The sequence below is a fragment of the Carettochelys insculpta genome, chromosome 15 (assembly GCF_033958435.1).
Source record: "Carettochelys insculpta isolate YL-2023 chromosome 15, ASM3395843v1, whole genome shotgun sequence".
Lineage (NCBI taxonomy): Eukaryota > Metazoa > Chordata > Testudines > Carettochelyidae > Carettochelys > Carettochelys insculpta.
In genome coordinates, this window is record NC_134151.1 from 38,656,390 (window position 1) to 38,678,793 (window position 22,404).

Here is a 22,404-nt window from a genome sequence, read left to right on the forward strand (position 1 = left end):
CAGAGGTACATACCCTGGAGGGTAGGGACAGGGTCCAGACTGACTTAGACAAATTGGAAGACTGGGCTTCAAGAAATCTGATGAGGTTCAATAAGGACAAGTGCAGAGTCCTGCACTTGGGCTGGAAGATTCGCAAGCATTGTTACAGGCTGGGGTCCGACTGGCTGGGTAGTAGTTCTGCAGAAAAGGACCTGGGAGTTGTCGTGGACGAGAAGCTGGACATGAGTCAACAGTGTGCCGTTGTAGCCAAGAAGGCTAATGGCATGTTAGGTTGCATCAAGAGGAGCGTTGCCAGTAGATCCAGAGAAGTGATTATTCATCTTTATTCGGCTTTGGCGAGGCCGTGTCTGGAGTAGTGTGTCCAGTTCTGGGCCCCCAATTATAGGAAGGATGTGGACGCACTGGAGAGGGTCCAGCGGAGGGCGGCCAAAATAATTAGGGGGCTGGAGCATATGGCTTATGAGGAAAGATTGAGGGAATTGGGACTGTTTAGTCTGCAGAAGAGAAGACTGAGCGGGGACTTGATAACAGCCTTCAACTTACTGAAGGGAGGTTGCAAAGAGGCTGGAGAGAGGCTGTTCACAGTGGTCACGGATGGCAGAACATGGAACAATGGTCTCAAGTTGTGGTTGGGAAGGTCCAGGTTGAACATTAGGAAAGACTTTTTCACTAGGAGGGTGGTGAAGCATTGGAATGGTCGACCCAGGGAAGTGGTGGAGTCTCCATCCCTGGAGGTGTTTAAGTCTCACCTCGACAAAGCCCTGGCAGGGCTGATCTGATGGGCTTGGTCTTGCTTAGAGCAGGGGGCTGGACTTGATGGCTTTTTTAGGTCTCTTCCAGCTCTATTGTTCTATGATTCTATGATTCAGGTTGACAAATCAGAAAAATTATTATCAAGGTGAGCAAATCAGAAGAGCAGGGGGCAGTGGCGGGGGAAGTCAAGAGTCAGATAAAACAAAGTGTGTAAAAGAGTCTTTATAATGGTCCAGGTCATTGGCATCCTGGTTCAAACCACATGTTAATGTGTTGAATTTGAATACAAAAGAGAGTTCCGTGTGCACTCTCTCTCTTTCAGCCAATTCTTAAAGTTCCTTTTCAGTCACACACAGACTTTCAGGTCATTAACACAATGGCCCACTCCATTAAAGTGCTGGCTGACAGGTTTGTGAGTTAGGAGCTTTTTGATATCTGTTTTGTAACCATTCATTCTTTGTTGAAGACTGTTCACCGTTTGCCCTGTATACATAGTACGTGGGCATTGTTGGCACATGATGGCATATATGATGTTAGCTGAGAAATAGGAGAAAGTGCCCGTGATTCTGTGAATAACATGGTTAGGTCCAGCGATGGCATTTCCAGAATAGACATGTGGACAAAGTTGGCAATGGGGCTTGTTGCAAGGAAGAGTTCCCAGATTGGTATTATTGTGGTACAGCCTGTGGTTGCTGGTGAGAATCCTCATAAGGTTGGGAGGTTGCCTGTAGCAGAGAACGGGCCTGTCACCTAGGGCCCTCTGGCGTGTGGCACCCTGATTCAGGATAGGTTGTAGGTCTTTAATCATACATTGCAGTGAGTTGAGTTGGGGGCTGTAGGTAATGGCCAGTGGTGTTCTGTTCTTGGCTTTGTTGGGCCTATCTTGGAGTAGCTGGTCTCTGGGTATTCGTCTAGCCCTGTCGATTTTTTTTTTTTTTTTTATTTCTCTGGTGGGTAATTCAGGTTTATGAATATTTGGTAAAGATCTTGTAGTTTTTGGTCTCTGTCAGTAGGATCAGAGCAAATGCAATTGTACCTAAGGGCTTGACTGTAAACAAAGGATCTAGTTGTGTGTGTAGGATGGAAGCTAGAAGCGTGGAGGTAAGTGTAGTGATCAGTGGGTTTCCGGTAGAGTGTAGTACTGATCGGGCCATCAGTGATTTGTACTGTAGTGTCCATGAAATGTGTCTCTCACATGGAGTAGGTATAAGTTGATGGTGGGGTGTAGATTGTTAAAGTCTCTGTGGAATTCTTCTAGAGTCTCTGTACCGTGGGTCCAAAAGATAAAGATGTCATCGATGTATCGTAAGTAGAGGAGCGGTAATAGGGGACGAGAGCTGAAGAATATTTGTTCCAGGTCAGCCATAAATATATTAGCATATTGTGGGGCCATGCGGGTGCCCACAGCAGTTCCACTAATCTGGAGGTATAAATTGTCTGTAACTTGGAAATAATTGTGGGTGAGAACAAAGTTACAGAGGTCAGACACCAGACTGGCTGCGGTGACGTCAGGGATGGTGTTCCTGATTGCTTGTAATCCATCTTCATGTGGAATATTAGTGTACAGAGCCTCTACATCCACGGTGGCAAGGATGGCGTTGTCAGGAAGTTTTCCGGTGTTCTGCAATTTCCTCAGGAAGTCGTTGGTATCTCGGAGATAGCTGGGAGTGTTGGTGGCATAGGGTTTGAGGAGAGAGTCCACATAACTGGATAGTCCGGTGGTAAGGGTGCTGTGATGGGGTTCAGGGGTCCCCCTGCACTGCACCCCGTCCGCTGGCAGGAGAGACTCTCACTCAGCAGGTACAACAGCAGGTTTATTAGGCAACAGATGTCCAGTTTCTCACAGAAGCAACAGCATAGCAGCCAGAGACAGTCCTTCCAACCTGTCCTGGGGGGAAGACCCCGAGGGGTGCCCCTCTGGGGTGTAGCTTCCCCCTCCTCAGGCTGGCTGCCTTCCAGCTCTCCCTTTTCCTAGCCTCCAACTGCCGCCCCCGATTCAAAAACCCAGCTCAGCTCCTCCCTGCTCTTTGTTCAGGCAGAGGTGTCACCTGCCAGTTGTAGCCCCAGGGTCATCCTTAGCCACTGGGAGCTGCTGCTTGCCTCAGACATCCAGCCTGACTCACACATGCACTCCCCCCACTCCATTACAGGTGCCAATACCCGAAATGACAGGGCATCCGGGGTTTCCAGGTTTGTGGATTTTGGGAAGTAAATAGAATAATCCAGGCTGGGGCTCAGATGGTGTGTCTGCGTGAATAAGGTCCCAAGTAGCAGCAGGGAGTTAAGCAGTAGTTGTAATTTCTTTTGGAATTCCAAAGTGGGATCAGCGGCAAGAGGTCTGTAAAATGTGGTATTGAAGAGCTGTCTGGCTGCTTCCTGGTCATAGGCTGACTTATTCATGATGACAACAGCACCCGCTTTGTCAGCTGGTTTGATCATAATGTCCGGGTTATTTTTGAGACTCAGGACAGCATAGCGTTCAGCATGGTTGAGACTGTCTCAGTTGGCATTGTTTGTGTATAATGTCAGTCTGAGCACCACTGCGGAAACATTGTACGTAGAAATCCAGACTTTCACTATGACCGTCAGGGGAGTCCACATAGAGTTCTTCTTCTTATGGTGTTGAGTGGGGGCTTTGAGAGAGTCAGACTGATGTTCATAGGTGTATTGGAAGAATTTCTGGAGACAGAGATGATGAAAGAAGGCTTCAAGGTCACCACAGAATTGTATTAAGTTTGTGGAGGAAGTGGGGCAGGAAAAGAAGACCCCAGGATAAGAGAGACTCTTCAGCTGGGCTGAGTTGGTAGCTGGAAGGGTTACCAATGTTGTTTGATGAGCTGTGATTGTTGTAGTATCCTGAGGTATGAAGTAATTTACATAATTTGTTGTCCTTTCTTTTTTGTAGGAAGTGGAAGCGTGTTTTATAGATTTCTTGTCTAGTATACGTAGAGTCTTGTTCTGTGGGATCTTGCGTGAATGCCTGATTATTGATGAGAGTTTCAAGTTCAGAGAGTTCATTTTTAATCATCTTTGGTTTATTGTAAAGCATTTTGACTCTTGACTTTCCCCCCCTCCTACCACTCCTCTTCTTTCCTGATTTGCCCACCTTGATTACAATTTGATTTGTCAACCTTGATGACTATTTTTGGTTCTCTGTGCCTGAAACGTTGAATCTGTTCTGGTCTGGCTATGGTCTGAAGAAGTGGGTCTTTCCCATGAAAGCCCATCACTGAAGAAATTATCTTGTTAGTCTTTAAAGTGCTACTGGACTGCTTTTTTGTTTTGATAGAATATAGACTAGCACGGCTTTCTCTCTGTTATTATCCAGCAGGTAACAGTCGTTTAAACCAATTAACTCAAGTGTTAAGCTTTCAGCAACTAGCCATAATTGCTCTCTCTAGTGATAGAGATCTGCCTGAGGCAGCAGTGTTCAGAAACTGCAAATGGCTTCTTTAACAGCCACACGCATCCGGGAATTGCCCAGCTGGTGACCTTTAACAAATCTAATAGGACCCGTGTTTGGGTCCCGCCCCATAGGTTAGGAATCCCTGTTCTACATACATACACTACATCCTATTTCTGGTGCCAAACTATTCAAATACATCAGACAAGTACCTAAACTCAACTGGCTTATGTCAGGTTACAAGCCCTTGGAACAAAGAGGAGACTTTTACACGTATTTTAATGGGAATTTAGTGTTGCTCTTCTGAGTTTTCGCCTACGAGCAGACATTTGGGAAACAATGGTGCTCGTATAGTGAGGGACGAGTGTAAAAGGAAATTCTTCTTCACACAGCACACAGTCAACCTGTGGAACTCCTTGCAAGAGGAGGCTGTGATTTAAAAAAGAGCTGGAGAAATTCATAGAGGTTAGGTCCATTAGTGGCTGTTAGCCAGGATGACTAAGGAAAGGTCTGGAGATTGTCACCTGTTCGGTTCACTCCCTCTGGGACACCTGGCACTGGCCACTTTTGGCAGACAGGACACTGGGCTGGCTGGACCTTTGGGCTGGCCCAGCGTGGCTGTTCTTATGCTCTTACGCCCCAGAGCTCAGCGTGAGGCACTCCTCACAGCCAAGTGATAAACCCGGAACAAACTCCCGGCAGGTGTCTAAAAGACGGCCCCAGGGATCAGCTCCAGGCAGGTGCAGGCCAGAGCCAGGTCTTGGCCAAGGCACTCGAAGCTCCCTGTGCGCACCTATGCACACACTCCTTGCACATGTGCATCAGCTTACCCTACCACCTGTGTTTGCACGTGCACTCGTTCAAAATGTGGACCCTACAGCCCCAAGCTGTGGGATGAAGCACCAGGCCTGTGTCTGCCTCCAAGCCCCAGGGCAGGGAGTCCGGCAGTGCTCACGCTGTGGCTGAAGCTCTGCGGTGCCCAGCACCGAGACTGGCCACCGAGGGGACCGGCGTGCACCAGCCAGCCCAGTGCGGGAACTTCGCTCCCCTTAGAAGCACGTGGGCTAAAACAAAAGCTCGAGGCCGCGAGCCAAGAGACCGTTCCCACGGCCGGGCTGAGGGCCGTGTCCCTGTCAGGCAGGCAGCAAATTCCTCTGACGTGAGGGCAGCCAGGGGATGTGGTCTCCGGCCCTCCCTGCCACTGTCCTGTGCCTTCCTCCCTGGGGCCGGGCTGGCCCAAGTGCCCCAGCTTGGAACTTCTGAGCACCCAGCAGCAGCTCATACAGGACGCAAGGAGCAGCTGCAAGATGCATCTCCCAGCTTCTCTGGTGCCCAAAGGATGCCAATGCCCTTGCCAACAGCTGTCCTCTGCTCATCACACAGCACCACGAGGAGTGGGGACAGTGCCTCCCTGGCCTTCTGGGGCGCTGCTCTTGGCCCTGAGACAGCACTCAGCCTCAGCGTGCAAAGCCTTTGTGATGGAGTCGGGGGGTGCGTGTGTGAGACTCAGGCTGGATGTGGGAGACAAGCAGAGCAGCTCCCAGTGGCTAAGGACGACCCTGGGGCTACAACCTAGGCTGGCAGGTAACACCTCTGCCCTGAACAAAGAGGAGGGAGGAGCCAGGCTGGTTTTTGAATCAGGCGCGGCAGTTAGAGGCTAGGGGAAGAGGGAGCTGGGAGGCAGCCAGCCTGAGGAGGGGGAAAGCTACACCCCAGAGGGGCACCCCTCAGGCTCCTCTCCCCAGGACGGGTTGAAATGACTGTCTCTGACTGCTGCAATGACTCTTCTGTGAGAAACTGGGCCTCTGTCGCCTAATAAACTTCCTATTTTACCTGCTGAGTGAGAGTCACTCCTGCCTGTGGCCAGGGTGCAGTGCCTGGGGACCCCTGAACCCCATCACAACCTTCACTGAAGGATGAGTATGCTCTGGGATTCCTGAGTCCCCCTGGATCTGCCATGTGGCTTCACTGAGGCCATGGGCCCAGGCCTTTGTGAAATCAGTGCTCTTGGCTGCTTGCTCGAAACCTGTCTTGACATGTCTCCTCCAGGGAAAATCAAGTTGGAACACAACCTACTGGATCAAAATCCAGCCAGTCCTTCCCTGGGGACCTTATCATTGCATTTTTGCAGAACGCTTCCCTGTACAGACAGCAGGGTCCCTCCCTGCACCTGCCCCAGACTAGCTGGTGCCCCTTTGCGGGGGCTTAGCGGATGACGTCTCCACTCCCCAGACCATTCCACGTCGTTCTCCAGCGGGTAACATTTCTTCTCTGCCTTCCCCGGGCCTCCCCCCACTCAGTCTCCGTGCCTCCGAGACCATTGCTTCCAGCAGCACAGGTCAGTCTAGGTCGGCGAATCTCTCCGTGTGCATTAGTGGTTCTGGCTGGCGGAGCTCCCCCCAAAAACGTCCCATCCTGCGGGCAATCTGGCCACCCTCTCTGGATAGAACCGTGCCTGCTGGAGCCGTCGTTGGCATGGCAGATCAGAGGCACCTGGGCATTGTTGTACCCAGGGCTCTGTTGGTCTCGCTACACGCCTGCGAGCCAGAGCGAGCTGGCAGAAACTACAGGCCCCAGCATGCCGTGCTGTCTCGACCTGAGCACGTGGCCATGTTATGTGGTGCGGCTTCACAGTCTCCATGGGCAGCAGCTGTGCAGAAATAATGGTTGGTCAGGGCCCCACTGGCCTGGGTGCTGGGCAGACACAGCCCTGTCCGGGAGAGCTTGTCCTGCTCCCTGGAGCTCCGTGGGCTGCACTTCAGCAGCCAGCAGCAACCACTGCTGGCCTCCTCTCCCTGCACGGCAGCCCTGCCTTCCCGCTCCCTCCCACCCGGGCGGCTGGCCTCCAGCTCACCCCTGGCACCAGCCTGGGAGAAGAAGCCAGCGGCTGGCCCGGAGGAGGGAGAGGAAGCGGAAAAAGCTGGGAGGCCTCCCTGCCTTCAGCGTGCCACTCCTGCAAGGCCCCTGAGCGCCTGGGCTCTGCACGGAGGTCACTGCACAGTCAGCGCCCACTGCAGCCAGCACCCAGCGCCTGCTCCTGCCTCTCCTGGCCTCCTGCGTGCCTACGAGAACGGGCGCACCTTCGCCCCCCTTCCCCGGGCGCCGCACCTTGCTCCAGGTGGCTCTGCCCTTTGCACACTGGGGCTCAGACCCAGGGTCACGCAGTCAGCAAGCCTGTAGCCTGGGCCGGGCTGTCACGCTGTGACGGTGCAGCCGGGCCAGGCAGGGAGCCCTGCCTCCTCCCGCCATGGCTTGCCCACGCACGCTGCGAGTCGTGTGTCTCAGCAGAACCACAGAGTCCAGCGGCACCTGAACTGCCAACAGCTTTATGATGGCATAACCTTTCGGGCATGGCAGGGAGGGGCTGGGCAGGGCTTGGCACCGCAGCGGGGCCTGTTGTGGGGCCGTGGCTGTAATGCTGCTCCAGCGTCCCATTCAGGTGCAAGCTGCCTCATCCAGCACTGTGAGCCACAAGGGCGAACCCGGCCAGAGAAAGGGGAGTCTGGGCCCAATTCCTCAGTGACCTGCCCTGGGGAGGGGACGGGCTGGCTGGCCTGGCCTTGATCTGAGCGTGCGTTGGGTGTGAGGGGCAGCCTGTCGGTCTCTCCGGGGTGCCTGCGCTGAGGCAAGCTCTGCTGGGGTGGAGTTCTCGTTTGACAATGTGTTTGCGAAGCAGCCAGTGCTACGCGGTCTGTGAGGGGGTCCCTGGGAACTGTCATGGCTCTCCTGATCGGAAGTAACAGTAGGGGATCCGTGGGGGCAGTGAGGCAGGCGGCTTCTCCCCCAGCACAGATCTCGGACAGAGGATGGTGGGGATGGGCTGAGCCGTGCTGAGAGAGGAGCCTGGGGACAGCCAAGCCAGGGGAAGGGCTCCACCATGTCCTTCACCTCGGTGAAGCTGGCCAAAGGCAGGAGTTTGGTTCCTGCATTGCTGCCGTTCCAGGGATGTCACCCAATGACACCCTCTCTGCCCTCCCTTACTGCCCATGGACACTCGAGGCATCACCCTCTCGCAGGAGAACTGCCTGCACAGCGAATAAAGCCCTGGAAATCTCTCTCAGACACACCCACGCACACACACACAGGATGGAGCGACACACGCCTTTGATAGCATACCCAGCACTCCGCACTCGTTAACATCCCAGCACACCCAGCGCATAGCAAAGCCAGCTAACACCGCAGCCCAAGCGAGAGCGTGAGGGTCCCGGTTAGAGCCCTCCTCAGCAGCTCCCGAGCAAAGGCCTTGCAGTGCTGGGCCCTCACGTAGGGAGTCCGGACCTTTTCATGGGGGAGTGAAACATCTGGTCCCCCTTGTTCTGATACAGGCGCCTGACGAGATGCTGCACTTCAGCTGCTAAATTGTCATGACAGTTTTGCAAGGCTGGGTTTGAAAAAAGCCTATGAAGTTGTTATAGTAGTGGGGAACACACACACACACACACCCCCCACACAGACACAGGCATTCACACACCCAAAGACATCCTCCCACACACATCCCCCCACATAGACATATTCACACACACACACATCCCCCTACATACATAGACACAGACGTTCACACACTCAGACAGCCTCCCACACACAGACATTCACACACACACATCCCCCCACACACCATTACACATAGGCATATTCCCACACACACTAGACATCCCACACACAGAGACTTTCACACACACACGCAGACACACACACATTCACAACCCCCCACACTTTCACAGACACACACATCCCCACACACATATTCGCACACACACACACAGAGGAGCCTCCTGGCCGCTCCCTCGCGCTCGGCGCTGCAGCGCGGTGCGCTCCCCGGGCCGGTCTCTGGCTGGGACGCGCCGATGACTCGGCCCGGGCCGGGCTCGCGGAGGCGCCGCCTGTGCGGCGGGACTTCCCGCCGGGCGCTTTGGGATCGGCCCCGAGCAGGGCACCGGCCGGGGGTTGTGCCTGGCGGGGCGGGGCGGGGCGGGGCGCTGCGGAGCGGGGGCGGGGCGGGCTCTGCGCGCAGGGCTGCGGAGCGCTCACTCCCGCCGGCCACGGGCTGCTGGAGCGTCCCGGGTGAGCGGGGCCGGGGCCGGGGCCGGGGCCGGAGCGGGGGGCGGCAGCGGCGCTGCGGGAAGTTTTGCGCAGAGGCCCCGGGGGCTGGAGTCCGGGCGCGGAGCCCGGGGAGCCCGTCCCCTCCGCCGGGGTGCGCGGGCTGGGCGCTGCCTGCGGCCGGGCCCCCACCCCCAGCGAGCCCGGGACCCCTGAGCGCCCCGCCCCGCCCCGCCGGACACGCGCGGTTCAGCCGCCAGGGAGCCCCGGCCCGGGCTCGCCCCGCCCCGGCCAGCGGCGGGAGGGCAGAGCCGGGCGGGCTGGGACCGGGACCGGGACCGGGACTGCTGCGGTCCGGGGATCGGCCTGGCGGGTCCCGGCTCCCCGCACGTGGCGGCGCTACGGACCTCGGAGCCCCCAGCCCCGCCCGGGCCGGCCAGCCAGAAGGCAGGGCCAGTGGCCGCGCTGCCGGGCCAAGGCACCGGCACCCCCACCTCACCGCCCCCCACCCCACCAGCACCCCCCATCTCACCGCCTGACACCCCAGGAACACCCCTCATCTCGGCACCCCCCACCCCGCCGGCACCAGCGCCCCCCACCTCACCGCCCCCAACCCCACCGGCACCCCCCACTGCCGCCACCAGCGCCCCCCATCTCACCGCCCCACATCGGTACCCCACATCTCACTGCCCCGACCTCACGGACACTAGCATTGCAGGCTGACACCCCTCCTGCCAAAGGATCGCCATGTCCTACCTTCACGGGCACACCCTGACCTTCCAAATACACACTGAGCATCTCACCCAGCAGAGGACATGGTACGTCCACCCCCGCCCCCCGCGGCGCGGTGAACCCCTCGGGTACGTCCACCACCCCCCCCCCCGGCGCGGTGAACCCCTCGGGTACGTCCACCCCCCCCCGGCGCGGTGAACCCCTCGGGTACGTCCACCACCACCACCCCCGGCGCGGTGAACCCCTCGGGTACGTCCACCCCCCCCCGGCGCGGTGAATCCCTCGGGTACGTCCACCCCCCCCCCGGCGCGGTGAACCCCTCGGGTACGTCGACCACCACCCCCCCCGGCGCGGTGAACCCCTCGGGTACGTCCACCACCACCCCCCCCGGCGCGGTGAACCCCTCGGGTACGTCCACCTCACTGCCACCGGCTGGCGCAGACACCTTGTCGCGGCTGGGGGGGGCGTGATCCTGTTAAACTGGGGGCGTCTGTGTCTCAGGGCTCAGCCCCTGCGCCTCAGTCCTGGGCTCTCTGTCCCTGCAGCCCACACCAGCAGGGCACTGGCCCAGCCCATCCCCACCACCTCGGGCCAGCGCAGTGATGCCATGGCTGGCCGGGCTGAGCGAAGGCTTCCCTGGTGCCGTGTTGCGGGGGAAGCAATGGGGAGCTGCGGGGCCTGGGAATGGAAGAGGCGGGGTCCCCCTGCAGTCCAGCTTCAGCCCCCCAGCCCATGCCCCGGCGATGGAATGAGGTTCCAGGGCAGGGCTCCCCTGCGGGCCGAGGCGCTGCAGCAGCCGCCCTGCCAGGAGCAGCCAGGGTCCAGGTGCTCGTGTGGGGCACGTCTCTGGCCGGCCTCGTGCAGCCGGGTCCCTTGTGGTCGGGGCACTGGTGAGCGGTTACCCAGCCTGCAGTGCTGTGGCGTGCGGGGCTAAGTCAGGGCCCTAGAGTCCCATCTCTCAGCCCGCGTCCCTGCCCGTCCCCTCGGCAGCACAGCGCCAACAGTGGCAGGGCTGGCTGTAAATACGGTTCCTGTCCTGCCCCCCTCGCCCCCAGCGCCAGCTCTCCGCAGCGTGTCCGTGTCCACAGGACCGAGGACCCCACGCGAGTCCTGCTGCTCCGGCATTGTACACTCGCTGGGACTCCTGGCAGGCAGCGGCCCCCCGAGCCCCGGCTGCGTCAGCAGGGAGCCCTCTGGCCAGTCTCGGCTCTTCCCCATCCTGAGCAGCTGCAGCTCGGGGATCTATGATTAGCGCCCAGACTTCCCTTGCCGGCAAGCTGCCAGCTGGCCCGCTTGTTTGCCCCTCCTTTGTTCAGCACCGTCCCACCCCCAGTGTGCTGAGCACAGCCCCCGGGCTTACCCAGACGAAGCCCCGGGGCGCTCGGCTCCCCGATTGCACCCCCAAAAGGTGGGCGTGCAGAGGGGGGCGCCGTGTGAGGCGGGAGCGCGCTCTCGCCCAGCGTTGCTTTGCAGAACGGCAGCTCCGGGTAAGGAACCGGCGCCCTGCGCTCGGGCTGGAGCAAAGCATTAAATCAGAGAGGAGGGAGGGTGCCAGTGGGCTTCAAATGCGGCTTGGCAGCAGGGGAGGACGGGAGCGAAGTGCAGAGCAGGCTCCCGCTTGCATCCCGCTAATGAGCCATTATCCGCCGCGACCCCTGCCGGAGCCCGCTCCCGCCTGCAGAAATGAACTGACCTCTCCAGACCGGACGATGGCTCGTTGCCGCGCTGGGTCGGGCCGGCGGCAGTGCATGGGGAGGCTGCCTGCCTCCCGGGGCGGGCTGGGCTTTCAGCCTTCAGAGCAAGGCCTCTCTCCAGGCCAGGGACCCGGGAGGGCTGGGACCAGCCAGCTGCAGGGGAGCTGATGCCACGGCGCTCTAGGGAAATGAGTACCAGCCAGGCTGCGTCCCCACTACAGCCAGGAACTGTGTGCAGTTCTCTGGGCTTAAACCCTCTGGAGGGGCCAATACTGAACCCATGGCATGCCCAAGGCCCTCTGGGGACCAGCCCCACTTCCCCGCTCGCCTCCCAGGAGCGGGGCCACTGCAGAGCAGAGGGAGGACAGGGTGACGGTTTCTGCTTTTGTGAGTCACGAAACCCGCTGCGAGGCCAGAGGGGCTGTGCAGGGCCAAGGGTCCAGAGCCAGGCCCCTGTGCTGACGTGCAGTTGCAGACTTGGCACCCGCTGCCTCAGCTGCTGCAAGCACGGCTCACGACCAGCCTCCCCAGAGCTGCAGGCTCCTTTGCAGCGTCAGACCCTCCCGGGCAGAGCCGACGTGGAGTGGAATTGCAACCAACCCGAACCCCAGAGCAGCCGGGCTGCTGGGGCCATGCTGCCTCCAGTGTCCAGCGCGCCGACTGAGCCAGCAAGCCGAGGGCGGGGGGACGCCAGGGAGTCTGGGAAGGAGCCTTGTGTTCTCCCCACACACTGGCCAGGTCCCCACCGGAGCCCTCGGCCAGGTTAGCTGAGCAGCCACCCCCCCCAGCAGAGCCCTCCAGTCTGGCAGCAGCTGCTGCGGGTCTGACGCAGTTGTGTGGCGAGGCCTGTGTTGACACAAGGAGCTTTTGCCAGCAGGGCTGTGCCCACCAGGGATGGCACCGTTCACGTGCCCCTGCTTGCCAATGCAGCTGAGCCAGCAACACCCATGTGCAGGCTTGGCCCTTGTACCAGGGCTCACCTGGGGCACCACATGCTGAGCTGGCTCCCCCGTTCCAGTGGAAAGAGCCTTCGGAGACGGCAGCTGCCCGCCGACTGCAGAGGTGGGAGGACGAGGGGCGTGTTGAGCCGCAGACCCTGCTGGGAGTGTCGCCAGGAAGGACAGGCCTGCTCAGCCCGGAGAGGGCATGGCCAGCCATGGTGGGGACCGGGCACATGCCGTCCTGGCTCCATGCCAAAGCTGCGAGGGCTGGAGCATGCTCAGTGGAGATGGCCCCTGCAGAGACTTTAGCTGTTGAACTGTAACAAGGCGGACGTGGGGCTGCAGCAGTTGAGAACTCGGCCAAATTGGGGCAGATTTTCCTGGGGACAAAAAAACCTGTTCCTGACCCCAAGGTGTCGCCCAAAGACCCCAGGCTCCATGGGGCTTCCTGGGTGGTAAACAAGCCGCACTTTCCCGGCCACAGCTGCCACCTGCAAAGAGCAACGAAGGGTCCTGTGGCACCTTATAGACTAACAGAAAAGTTTTGAGCATGAGCTTTCGTGAGCGCAGACTCACTTCATCAGATGCATCAGATGAAGTGAGTCTGTGCTCACGAAAGCTCATGCTCAAAACTTTTCTGTTAGTCTATAAGGTGCCACAGGACCCTTCGTTGCTGTTACAGATCCAGACTAACACGGCTACCCCTCCGATACTGCAAGGAGCGTCGCTCTGTCCTCGGGTCCCATGCCTGGCCAGGGCTGGGAGGCTCCAGATGGCTGCGTGCCTTGCGGCTGGCGGCCAGCAGGTGGTCGACAAGAGCCCGGGCGCCTTCTAGCAAGCGGGCAGCCTGGTGGCTGTAGGGCTGCCTGACACTGGTGAAGTGTGCAGCGTGCGCCTGCGGGTCTGGGCGTGCCGTTGCATGCCGATTGTGCAGTGAGTGTGCAAGAGGCGGAGCAGGTGCGTGGCAGGGAGGGGGGAAGGGCTGGCTTGTGTTATCAGTCACCTGATGCTAGCCAAGCGGGGCTGGGACTCGCTGCCAGGGCAGCTGGGGAGCAGGGCCCTGGAAGATGGTGCTGGCATGGCTGGGGGCTCTGCGGATGCTGGCCTGTCCCCAGCTGGGCCAGACTGGAGTGTCCCTGAGCCGTCCCAGGCTCACGGCTGCGCCCACACTACAGACATTGAGTAAACAGTGGGCCCTTGTAGCCAAGAAGGCTAACAGCAAACGAGGGTGCATTAGGAGGAGCATTGCGAGCAGATCTAGAGAAGTGGTTGTTCCCCTCTGTTTGGCACCGGTGAGGCCACATCTGGAATATTGTGTCCAGTTCTGGGCCCCCCAGTATAAAAAGGATGTGGATTTGCTGGAGCAGGGTCAGCGAAGGGCAACAAAAATGATTAAGGGGCTGGAGCACAAGACCTATGAGGAGAGGCTGAGGGATTTGGGCTTGTTTAGTTTACAGAAGAGAAGACTGAGGGGTGATTTAATAGCAGCCTTCAACTTCCTGAAGGGGAGCTGTAAAGAGGATGGAGAGAAGTTGTTCTCAGCGGTGTCAGACGGCAGAACAAGGAGCAATGGGCTGAAGTTGAAGAGGGGGAGGTGTAGGTTGGACATTAGGAAAAACTCTTTCCCCAGGCGGGTGGTGAAGCACCGGAATGTGTTGCCTGGAGAGGTGGTGGATTCTCCATCCCTTGAGGTTTTTAAGTCCTGGCTGGACAAGGTCCTGGCTGGGATGACTTAGTGAGGGTTGATCCTGCTTGGGGCCAGGGGCTGGACTCAATGACGTCCTGAGGTCCCTTCCAGCCCTGGGATTCTGTGACATCTCCCGCAGGCCCCGAGCTTCCCAGCCTCCTCGTGCAGCATGGGCCTAGGGGGGCACACAGGGCGAGTGGGGCGCATGTGGTGTCAGTGGGGTCAAGCCTGATTTACACCCCTGCCAGGGAGAGCAGAATCTGACCCAGGAGCTGCCTCGCAGGGGGTGATCCCTTTCCCCACCCTGCGGTGAGTGCAGCCTGCCCCGAGTGCCGGCGTTGGCACCGGCCGAGGCTACGCACAACACTGGCCTGGTGGAAAGGCCTCCGCACGGGCGCCCAGCCCAGCTCACCCTCTTGCTCTTTCCTGGCCAGGTGGCAGCTGGTCCCAGGCCCCCGGCCCCCAGCACTGGATGAGCATTTGGCTCTTGGTCAGTGTGCATTGACCCGACCGCCACCGCCGCCACCGCCATGGACTTCGTCATGAAGCAAGCGCTTGGGGGTGAGTCCGCTCCTGGTGCGGCGCCTCTCGGCTCCCCCGGCCCTGGCCGGGTGCTGGCAAATGGCCCCTGGGTAGGCAGCAGCCTGGCCCGGTGCCGTCTCGGAGGCTGGTGCTGCAGGGGAGGCCCACGTGCCGTACAGGGCCCAGGTGTGCAAGCAGGGAGTGGGGTACTCTCCCCACCCTGCCGGCGGCCGGGCCATGGCCGAAGTCCTTCCCCGCTCTCTCCCCTCTGTCTGGGCAGGGCCCAGCCTGTAGCTGCACTGATCCTACTGCCGGCAGCAGCCTGCGGTCGGCAAGGCCTGGGACGCCTGCAGAGGTGACAGACCCAGGCCAGCCCGGGAAGCACCAGCCCCTCGTTCGCCTTGGGACTGGCGCCCGCGGCTCCGTGACCTTGGGAAGGTGCTGGGCTACCTCCCGGGCCAGTGCCAGGCTGGTAGAGGGGGTGAGCGTGAGCCTTGCATTGGAGGGACCAGGCTGAGCCCCGCAGTGCCTGTCCCCGATGGCAGCTGCTCCCAGCGCCAGCATCGCGCGTGGAGGGGATTCCTGGGGCGGGTGGGATTTGCCCACTGCCAGGCCAGGCTGCTCACAACAGAGGCTCCCCGGGCTGCCTGCCTGCCTGGCTGGTGTTTCCTTGGGGCCCTGCCTCGTGCAGCCAGTGTGGGTGAGGGTCCCAGCTAAGGGACTCCCCTAATGGCTGACTCTGGCGGCTGAGCCTCTGCCAGGCCGTAATAGAGTTCTGCTCCCTGCCCCCTGGAGCGACAGGCCAGAGCGTATAGCCCCATTGGGCAGAAAGGAAACTGAGGCATAGGCCTGCCCATGGTAACACAGGGTGCTGGTGGCAGAGCAGGGGCGTGCACCTCGATGCCTTGGGCTGTCCTTCCCCTCTGAGCTGCTCCTGGCTGGCTGGGGCTCGCTGGTGGTTGCAGGGTCTGTGTAGCTCTGCAGCTCCCTTCCCTGGGCAGTCCCAGGGGATGTAACAAGGGCTGTGCCAAGCCCTGGGCCCAGCAGCTCGAGGCCAGCGGCTGGTGCGGTCGCTGAGAGGGGCAGGGTTGAGGGCACAGCCCCTCAGACACGTAAGACTCAGCGGCCCCCCAGGAGACGAGCAGGGCCCCGGCATCAGAGGGGTGTGCATTACGCAGGGGGGTGGACAGTGAGCCCCCAGCGGCTCTGGGACTGCAAGCATGGCCTGGTGAGGCACCCGAGGGCGCAGCGCACAGCCCTGGGCAGACGCGCAGACGGGATGGCTGTCCTCACCCGCAGCTTGGAGCATGTGCATGCTCTGGCAGCAGGAGTGGGGGGCCCAGGGGCCGGGGTGCTCTGAGGCAGGGCCCAGGACAGGGACCAGGCCGCCCCTCACCACAGCCAACCCCTCTGCCAGGGGCTTTGCTTCCCATTCACGAGGCTAATGAGGTGGAAGACAAAACTTCCACCCTGACCCTGGGACCAGTCCGGGCCAGCTCTGGCCATGCGCCTGGGCCCAGCCGGAAGGGCGCTGGGGGACCTCTGTCCCACCCAGAGAGTTACTTGGGGATCCCGCCCAGCTCCATGGCTCACACCTGCACCCAGAACCGGGCCAGGCCCTCCCTCCGGGCAGCTTTGGTTTGCTTGCTGCTCCCGTGGCTAACCTGAGTCCCCGTCTGCCTCCGCTGCCCAACGCTCAGCCCCTGTCCAACGGGGCAGGCCAGGGAGCTGCTCCGTGGGCCGCGGCTGTTCAGTAACACGCCCGGGAGCTCCTCGTCAGGATGGCGAGGGCCGGGGCCGGCCGTGCATCTCACAGCCCCAGGCTCCGTAGTGGGCTGAGGCTCTGGGCAGCTCGTGACACAGAGGCAAGCGCTGGGGCTGGCAGGGCGAGGGCAGGTGGCCAGGAGCAGGGCCCGCACTGTAAGAGCGAGCAGCCCCTGGGCCCGGCTGAGGAGCAGCTGTGCCTCCTCCCTGCCCGCGGCCGGGCGGGGGGCTGCGCGGGCGGGCGTCGGAGCAGGCTGCCTTTGTCCGAGCAGGTGCCACCAAGGACATGGGGAAGATGCTGGGCGGGGAGGAGGAGAAGGACCCCGAGGCGCAGAAGAAGGAGGAGGAGCGGCAGGAGGCCCTGCGCCAGCAGGAGGAGGAGCGGAAGGCCAAGCACGCCCGGATGGAGGCCGAGAGGGAGAAGGTCCGGCAGCAGATCCGGGACAAGGTGGGTGATGTGGGCGAGGGCTGGGGGACGCCTGTCTCCAGCAGCTGCAGCCAGCTGAGCACCCAGTGCGGGGTGCAGGGGGGCTCTGGTCCGCGCTGCCTGGGCTGGGGGTGCGAGCTGAGGGGCTCCCAGGTCCGTGCAACAGTACAGCCGCCTAGGCCCTGGGGTCCCTCCCACGGCAGCAGAAACGCCCCGGAGCCAGATTGGCACCGTCAGCCCTGCCCTGGGGAACCAGCTGCTCTCCCCCCGCTCGTTAAACCGGCAACGCCCCTGGACACGGAGCGCCCCCCCCGCCCGCCAACTACCCTGGGACACGGAGCCCCCCTGCCATTTACCCCTGGGACACAGTGTGCCCCCCACCCTGCCAGCTACCCCGGGACACGGAGCCCCCCGCCAACTACCCTGGGACACAGAGCGCCCCCCCGCCATTTACCCCGGGACACGGTGCGCCCCCCCACCCTGCCAACTACCCCGGGACACAGAGCCCCCCCCAACTACCCTGGGACACGGAGCGCCCACCCCCCGCAACTACCCCCAGGACACAGAGGCCCCCCCGCCATCTCCCCTGGGACACGGAGCACCCCCCCGCCATCTCCCCCTGGACACGGAGTGCCCCGCCCCCCGCCATCTCCCCCTGGACACGGAGCACCCCCCCACCATCTACCCCAGGACACAGAGCGTGCCCCCCCCCACCATCTATCCCGGGACATGGAGCACCCAACCCCCCCCCGCATCTACCCCAGGACACTGTCCCCTCTCCCTTCCCGCAAACCCGGGGACACAGAGAGCCCCTCCCAGCCCTCTACCCCAGGACACTGCCCCCACCTGCCCCGCCACCATCTCCCCAGGGACAGGGAGGGGAGTTAATGACAAGCCCCAGGGCCGGGCAGATTGCACATGAGACCTGAGCAAGTGACTCCCAGCTGCTCGGAGCATCCGCCCTGGGGCAACAGCTCCAACCCCCCATTGGCACCCCCAGGGTCTCACCCCTCAGAGCCCCCAACCACGTCCCGCCTCCCGGGCTCTTTCTCGCAGAGCCACTCAGTGTCTGTGACACACACACACCCCACGGCCTGTGCCCCCCGCCGGGCCACAGGGAGTCCTGCCCCTATTCCCAGGCTCGGCCCCGGCAGCAAGGCCTGGCTGGGGGGAACCTGCCTGGGTGAAGCGTCTCTTCCCTCTCCCCCGGCGTCGCAGCTGGGATTAGCTGGGAAGGTGGGGGTGGGCCAGGGCCTCCTTATCTCCCCACCAGCTGCCAGGGGCCGCATGACAGCCTGGCCTCGCCTCTCCCTATCTGGCATCTTTAATATCCCTCCGAGGAGCAGATAACGTGGCCACATCCCGCCAGCGCAGCCTGGGCCCAGGCGCGGGGACGCTGGACTCTGAGCACCGGCGCCAGCAATATCCTGTGAGCCGAGACAGATGGGAAGAGGAGATTGCGGGCGGCAGGCTTCCTCCATTAGCCGTGTGTGCTGGGCCCGTGCGGCGGGGGCACCCGGGGTGGGGAGCCTTGGCCCTTTGCAGGACAGGCCTCCCCCAGGTCTTGGACTGAGTGGAGGGCACTGGGCGGGGGGGGCTGCAGCCCTCCTCTGGCCTGGAGCCTGGCAGGCTGCCTGCACGGCCCAGGCCACGCTCTGGGTGCTGCTGCTCATGGTAGCAGCTAGATGCCAGGGTGATGGGTGCTAGAAACGTGCGAGATGGACACATGACCCCCACCAGCCCAAGCCGCGGGCAGGGCAGGGCAGGGCTGGGCCAGGCAGGGCAGTCGGCTGAGGGTGAAGCGATGCCCAAGGCAGCGCCAGCCCCATTGCTGTGCTAGACTGGTCCAGCCTCAGTGCAGGGCTAGCAGAGGGTCTGAGCGACCCCTGGGAGGGCCAGCCGGTGTCTGTACACAGGGAGGTACAGCCAGCGTGGGAGGCCGGTGGAAGCCGCAGGCCTGGCCCGGCGGAGGGCGATCTGCCGCCGGGGCGGTGCCGGAGCTGTGGGTGCCCCGTGCTGGCTGCGCCCAGGCACTCAGCGGCCGGCTTGTCTCCCTGCAGTACGGCCTGAAGAAGAAGGAGGAGAAGGAGGCGGAGGAGAAGGCAGCCATGGAGCAGCCCTGCGAGGGCAGCCTGACGCGCCCCAAGAAGGCCATCCCGGCGGGCTGCGGGGACGCGGAGGAGGAGGAGGAAGAGAGCATCCTGGACACGGTGCTCAAGTACCTGCCCGGGCCCCTCCAGGACATGTTCAAGAAGTAACCACCCCACCCACCCCCCAGCTGAGCCGGGGCTGGGGGCGGGGCCGGGGCCAGAGCTAAGGGCGGGGCCGGGGCCAGAGGTGAGGGTCCATCCGGGGCCAGTGGCAGGGCCGGGAGTTTCTCCTGCCTTTGGTTCCCTTCGATTCTGTTCTGTGGCCGGTGGAAGAGCCCAGCTGGGTCCCCGGACCTCGGTGCCCTCGCAGCACCCGTGGGGCGCCCAAGCACCCCAACCCAACGCCACCGGAGCCCCCGGCTGGGCACTGCCAGGAGCCTGGCCCCTCTCCCTCCAGCCCCGTGGAGTTCTGTTGTGCCGACGGGCTGGCCGGCTGCTTGGCACACGGGGCAAACTGGGACCAAACTGGCTGCAGTAACCTCACGTTGGGCAGCACCGCACCACACCCCATGGGGCCAGGGGAGATGGGACACGGCAGGGCTCTGCCCACTCTCGGGGACCCCCTCCCTGCCCCTCCACTAACTTCAGACATTCCTCAGCCCCCGGCTGCCTACCTACTGCCAGGGCCGGGGGCGGCGCCAGCGGCAGGACAGCCCCGCGGGGTGGGGGCGGGCCCCACCTCCAAGCAGCCCACAGACAAGCATGCTCCCAGCCGCCCCGCTGCTCGCTGGGGTGCTCACGCTGGGCCACGGTGGGGAGCTGTGTTCCCGCCCAGCCCAGCGACTCGGCTCACACCCAGCCGGGGGCGGGTCTCGTCCAGCACAGTTCCCACCCTGGCACATGCCACGTTCCTGCTGTGCCCGTCACTGTGGGATCTGGGCACCAAAGCTCTTCCACAGCCGTCCTCAGGCACCTGTGCCCCCGGACGGATGGACAGACAGACCCACCTGCAGGAGCTCTCCATAAGCAGCTCTGCTCCATGGCCGGCCCCGTCCATTTCCTGGGCTCCCCGTCAGACCCCCGTTCGCCCCTGCATGGCTCCACGGACCCCCTGCCCTGGATCTTCCCTCACCTCGCCTGGGGCCACAGGCAGCCTTGCCAGCCCAGTCCAGCCTGCCAGTCAGCCATCTGCCGGCCACGCAGAGCCAGCCAGTTGCCCGCCCTGCAGTGCCCAGCCTGGCTCCTGGTTCCCAGAGGGCTTTTGTGCTCGGAGGGTTCTGGGGGGGCCTGATTGCAGCCCAGGACGTCCCCTTCTCCAGGGGTTGCGTTTGCATTCAGATTGCGTTGGAGAGAAGCCACAAAGTCCCCTTCCGCATCCGTGTCCTGCTCCGATAGTTAAAGCCATATCAGTTAGACTGCAATACTTCAAGGCACTCCAGCGAGCTGCGCTCCCCCCCAGGTGAGCAGCTGCCCCGGGCAGGGCCTCTGCCCCCATTGTCCACGTCTCAGGCCACCGTCGGCCCGTGTCTGTGTCCACATCTGTGTCTGTGTAACGGGTAAACCCCCCACCCTCGTCATGTCTGCTAGTCACTGCTCAGATGCTCACCGCATGGCCCCTGGGCCGGGCAGGGAGGGGGACTCGGAGAGGGCTGGCACTGGCCCTTGGGCCCCCTGGGGGGAGGGGACAATTAATTGGGCTGGGAGCCTGAGGCTGGGCAGGACGGGTGACGTGCAGCCTCCCTGCTCCCATTTCATCCCTCCCCGCCCTGGTATCCCGCCAGGCCTGCCCCCAGCATGCCATGGGGGTGAAGTGCGGCGCTGTGGCTGTGTATTTTCTCTGCATGATCACGGGGCGGGGGGCTGCCCTGGCACCCCCAGCTCATTTCACCCGCTGCCGTTCTCTGCTGCTCCCCCGCCCAGCAGCTGATGCCTGAGAACTGCAATAAACACAAACTCCACCACGGGGCTAAGGGCTGATGAGCCGGGCCGGGCTCCCCTGGGCGGCCTGCGTTCGGTTTCTACTTCTCCCACTAAACCCGGAGGTCTGCGACCCTCTGCAGAGGAGGTGGCTGGAGCTGGCTGCTCCGGGGTCCCGCCAGGCTGGGCGACGCAGAGGGCCAGCTGGCAGCTCCCAGGCGTGTGCACAGAAGGCCACGTCCTTTCCCAGGGGCAGCGAGGACACCGCCCGCGGCCGGCCCAGCACACAGCACCCCCGGTTTGTGCCACACAGGCGTTTCGGTGTCTCTTCCCGTCGCCTGCGGTTCCGCCCACCCTGGGAACCGGCGCGCCAGGTGCACCAGTCTCAAGGGTTTGCGTGTGACAGCTTCTGCGTTTGTAGCTTTGAGTGTGCAAATGTGTGTCCGAATACAACCATTTGGCACACTGGTGCATGCATGCGTCTCAGCCAGCGGGCACACCCTAACGCTGCTCCCGGGCCGCTAAGTTTGTCTGGGAAGGTGTGACGGGGGAGTGAATGCACACTTGCCCACGCTTTGCTTGTGTCCCTGAGGGGCAATTGCCAAGTGCAGGGCCTCCCCGTGGACCCCTGGCCAGCGGAGCAGTGCCAGGTACATCCGCTAGCCACAGCTGGCCCTGGAGCTGCCCTGCCCCGGCGACTGTGGCTCTCACCCGCTGGCAGCGAGCGCTACCGGGTGGCTGATCCCCTCTCCCTGGCCCTGCACGTGAACCCTTCAGCCTGCTTGGCCTGCCTCCCCTGCCCGGGCCCCGGGCTTTCCCCAGCCACAGCAGTGCACTGCTATTGGGGCAGCTCTGAGCCCCCCACCCAGGGGGCTGGCATCTGAAAGGGAGGGGGCTCTGGGGAGCCCACCAGGCTGGGCTCCTGCAGCTGTGGGACGGCAGCCTGGTGTGCAACCCTCTGGCTCCATCCCACCCACAGTTCCAGCCTCTCAGCAGAGCCCCAGCCTGACCCTGCCCCAGTCTGACGGTGCTTACACCTGCCGGAGCCATACTGGGGGCAGGGGCCCTCGCCAGCCATGCGGTGACCATCCCACTCCAACTAGTCTTTGAAGAAACAATAAAATAAAGGGATTTGTACATTGCCAGATGTCTGCTCCATGTGCGCTGCGCCCCAGCTAGCGACAGCCCCACCCTCGGCCCAGCAGGGCTCAGCGCAGGGCCCCCAGCGTCTTGCGGTCTCCTCCAGGGCCGGAGAGGAGGGGGAGGAGTTGCAAAGGAATGCCCCGCAGCTGGCGGTGGGTAACACAGAGGCAGGTGGAATTTCAGGTTGCTCAATGCACTTTGAAAGCAGAATCCCCACGGGGTGGGCAGACATGGGGGCTGAAGGCTGTTACCTCTCTTGGAGGACATCTTGGAGTCCTGGGGGACCTTCTCCGA

General features: G+C 62.0%; 1 protein-coding gene across 1 annotated transcript; it reads left to right on the top strand.

Moving 5' to 3' along the window:
• The first annotated feature begins 9,183 nt into the window (after positions 1 to 9,183).
• Positions 9,184 to 22,084, top strand: CPLX2 (complexin 2). Its single transcript, XM_075009673.1, has 4 exons — positions 9,184 to 9,217; positions 14,682 to 14,808; positions 16,806 to 16,981; positions 19,021 to 22,084. Exons 2-4 carry the CDS (start codon positions 14,778 to 14,780, stop codon positions 19,216 to 19,218), a joined length of 405 nt encoding a protein of 134 aa, XP_074865774.1. The 5' UTR covers positions 9,184 to 9,217; positions 14,682 to 14,777; the 3' UTR covers positions 19,219 to 22,084.
• The last annotated feature ends 320 nt before the right edge of the window (positions 22,085 to 22,404 follow it).

Bases quoted from the DNA above. Each gene is read 5' to 3' on its own strand.
- CPLX2 (XM_075009673.1), top strand. From the start codon at position 14,778: ATGGACTTCGTCATGAAGCAAGCGCTTGGGG. The intron at 14,809-16,805 runs GTGAGTCCGCTC...TTGTCCGAGCAG, and splicing joins CATGAAGCAAGCGCTTGGGG to GTGCCACCAAGGACATGGGG. The intron at 16,982-19,020 runs GTGGGTGATGTG...GTCTCCCTGCAG, and splicing joins GGCAGCAGATCCGGGACAAG to TACGGCCTGAAGAAGAAGGA.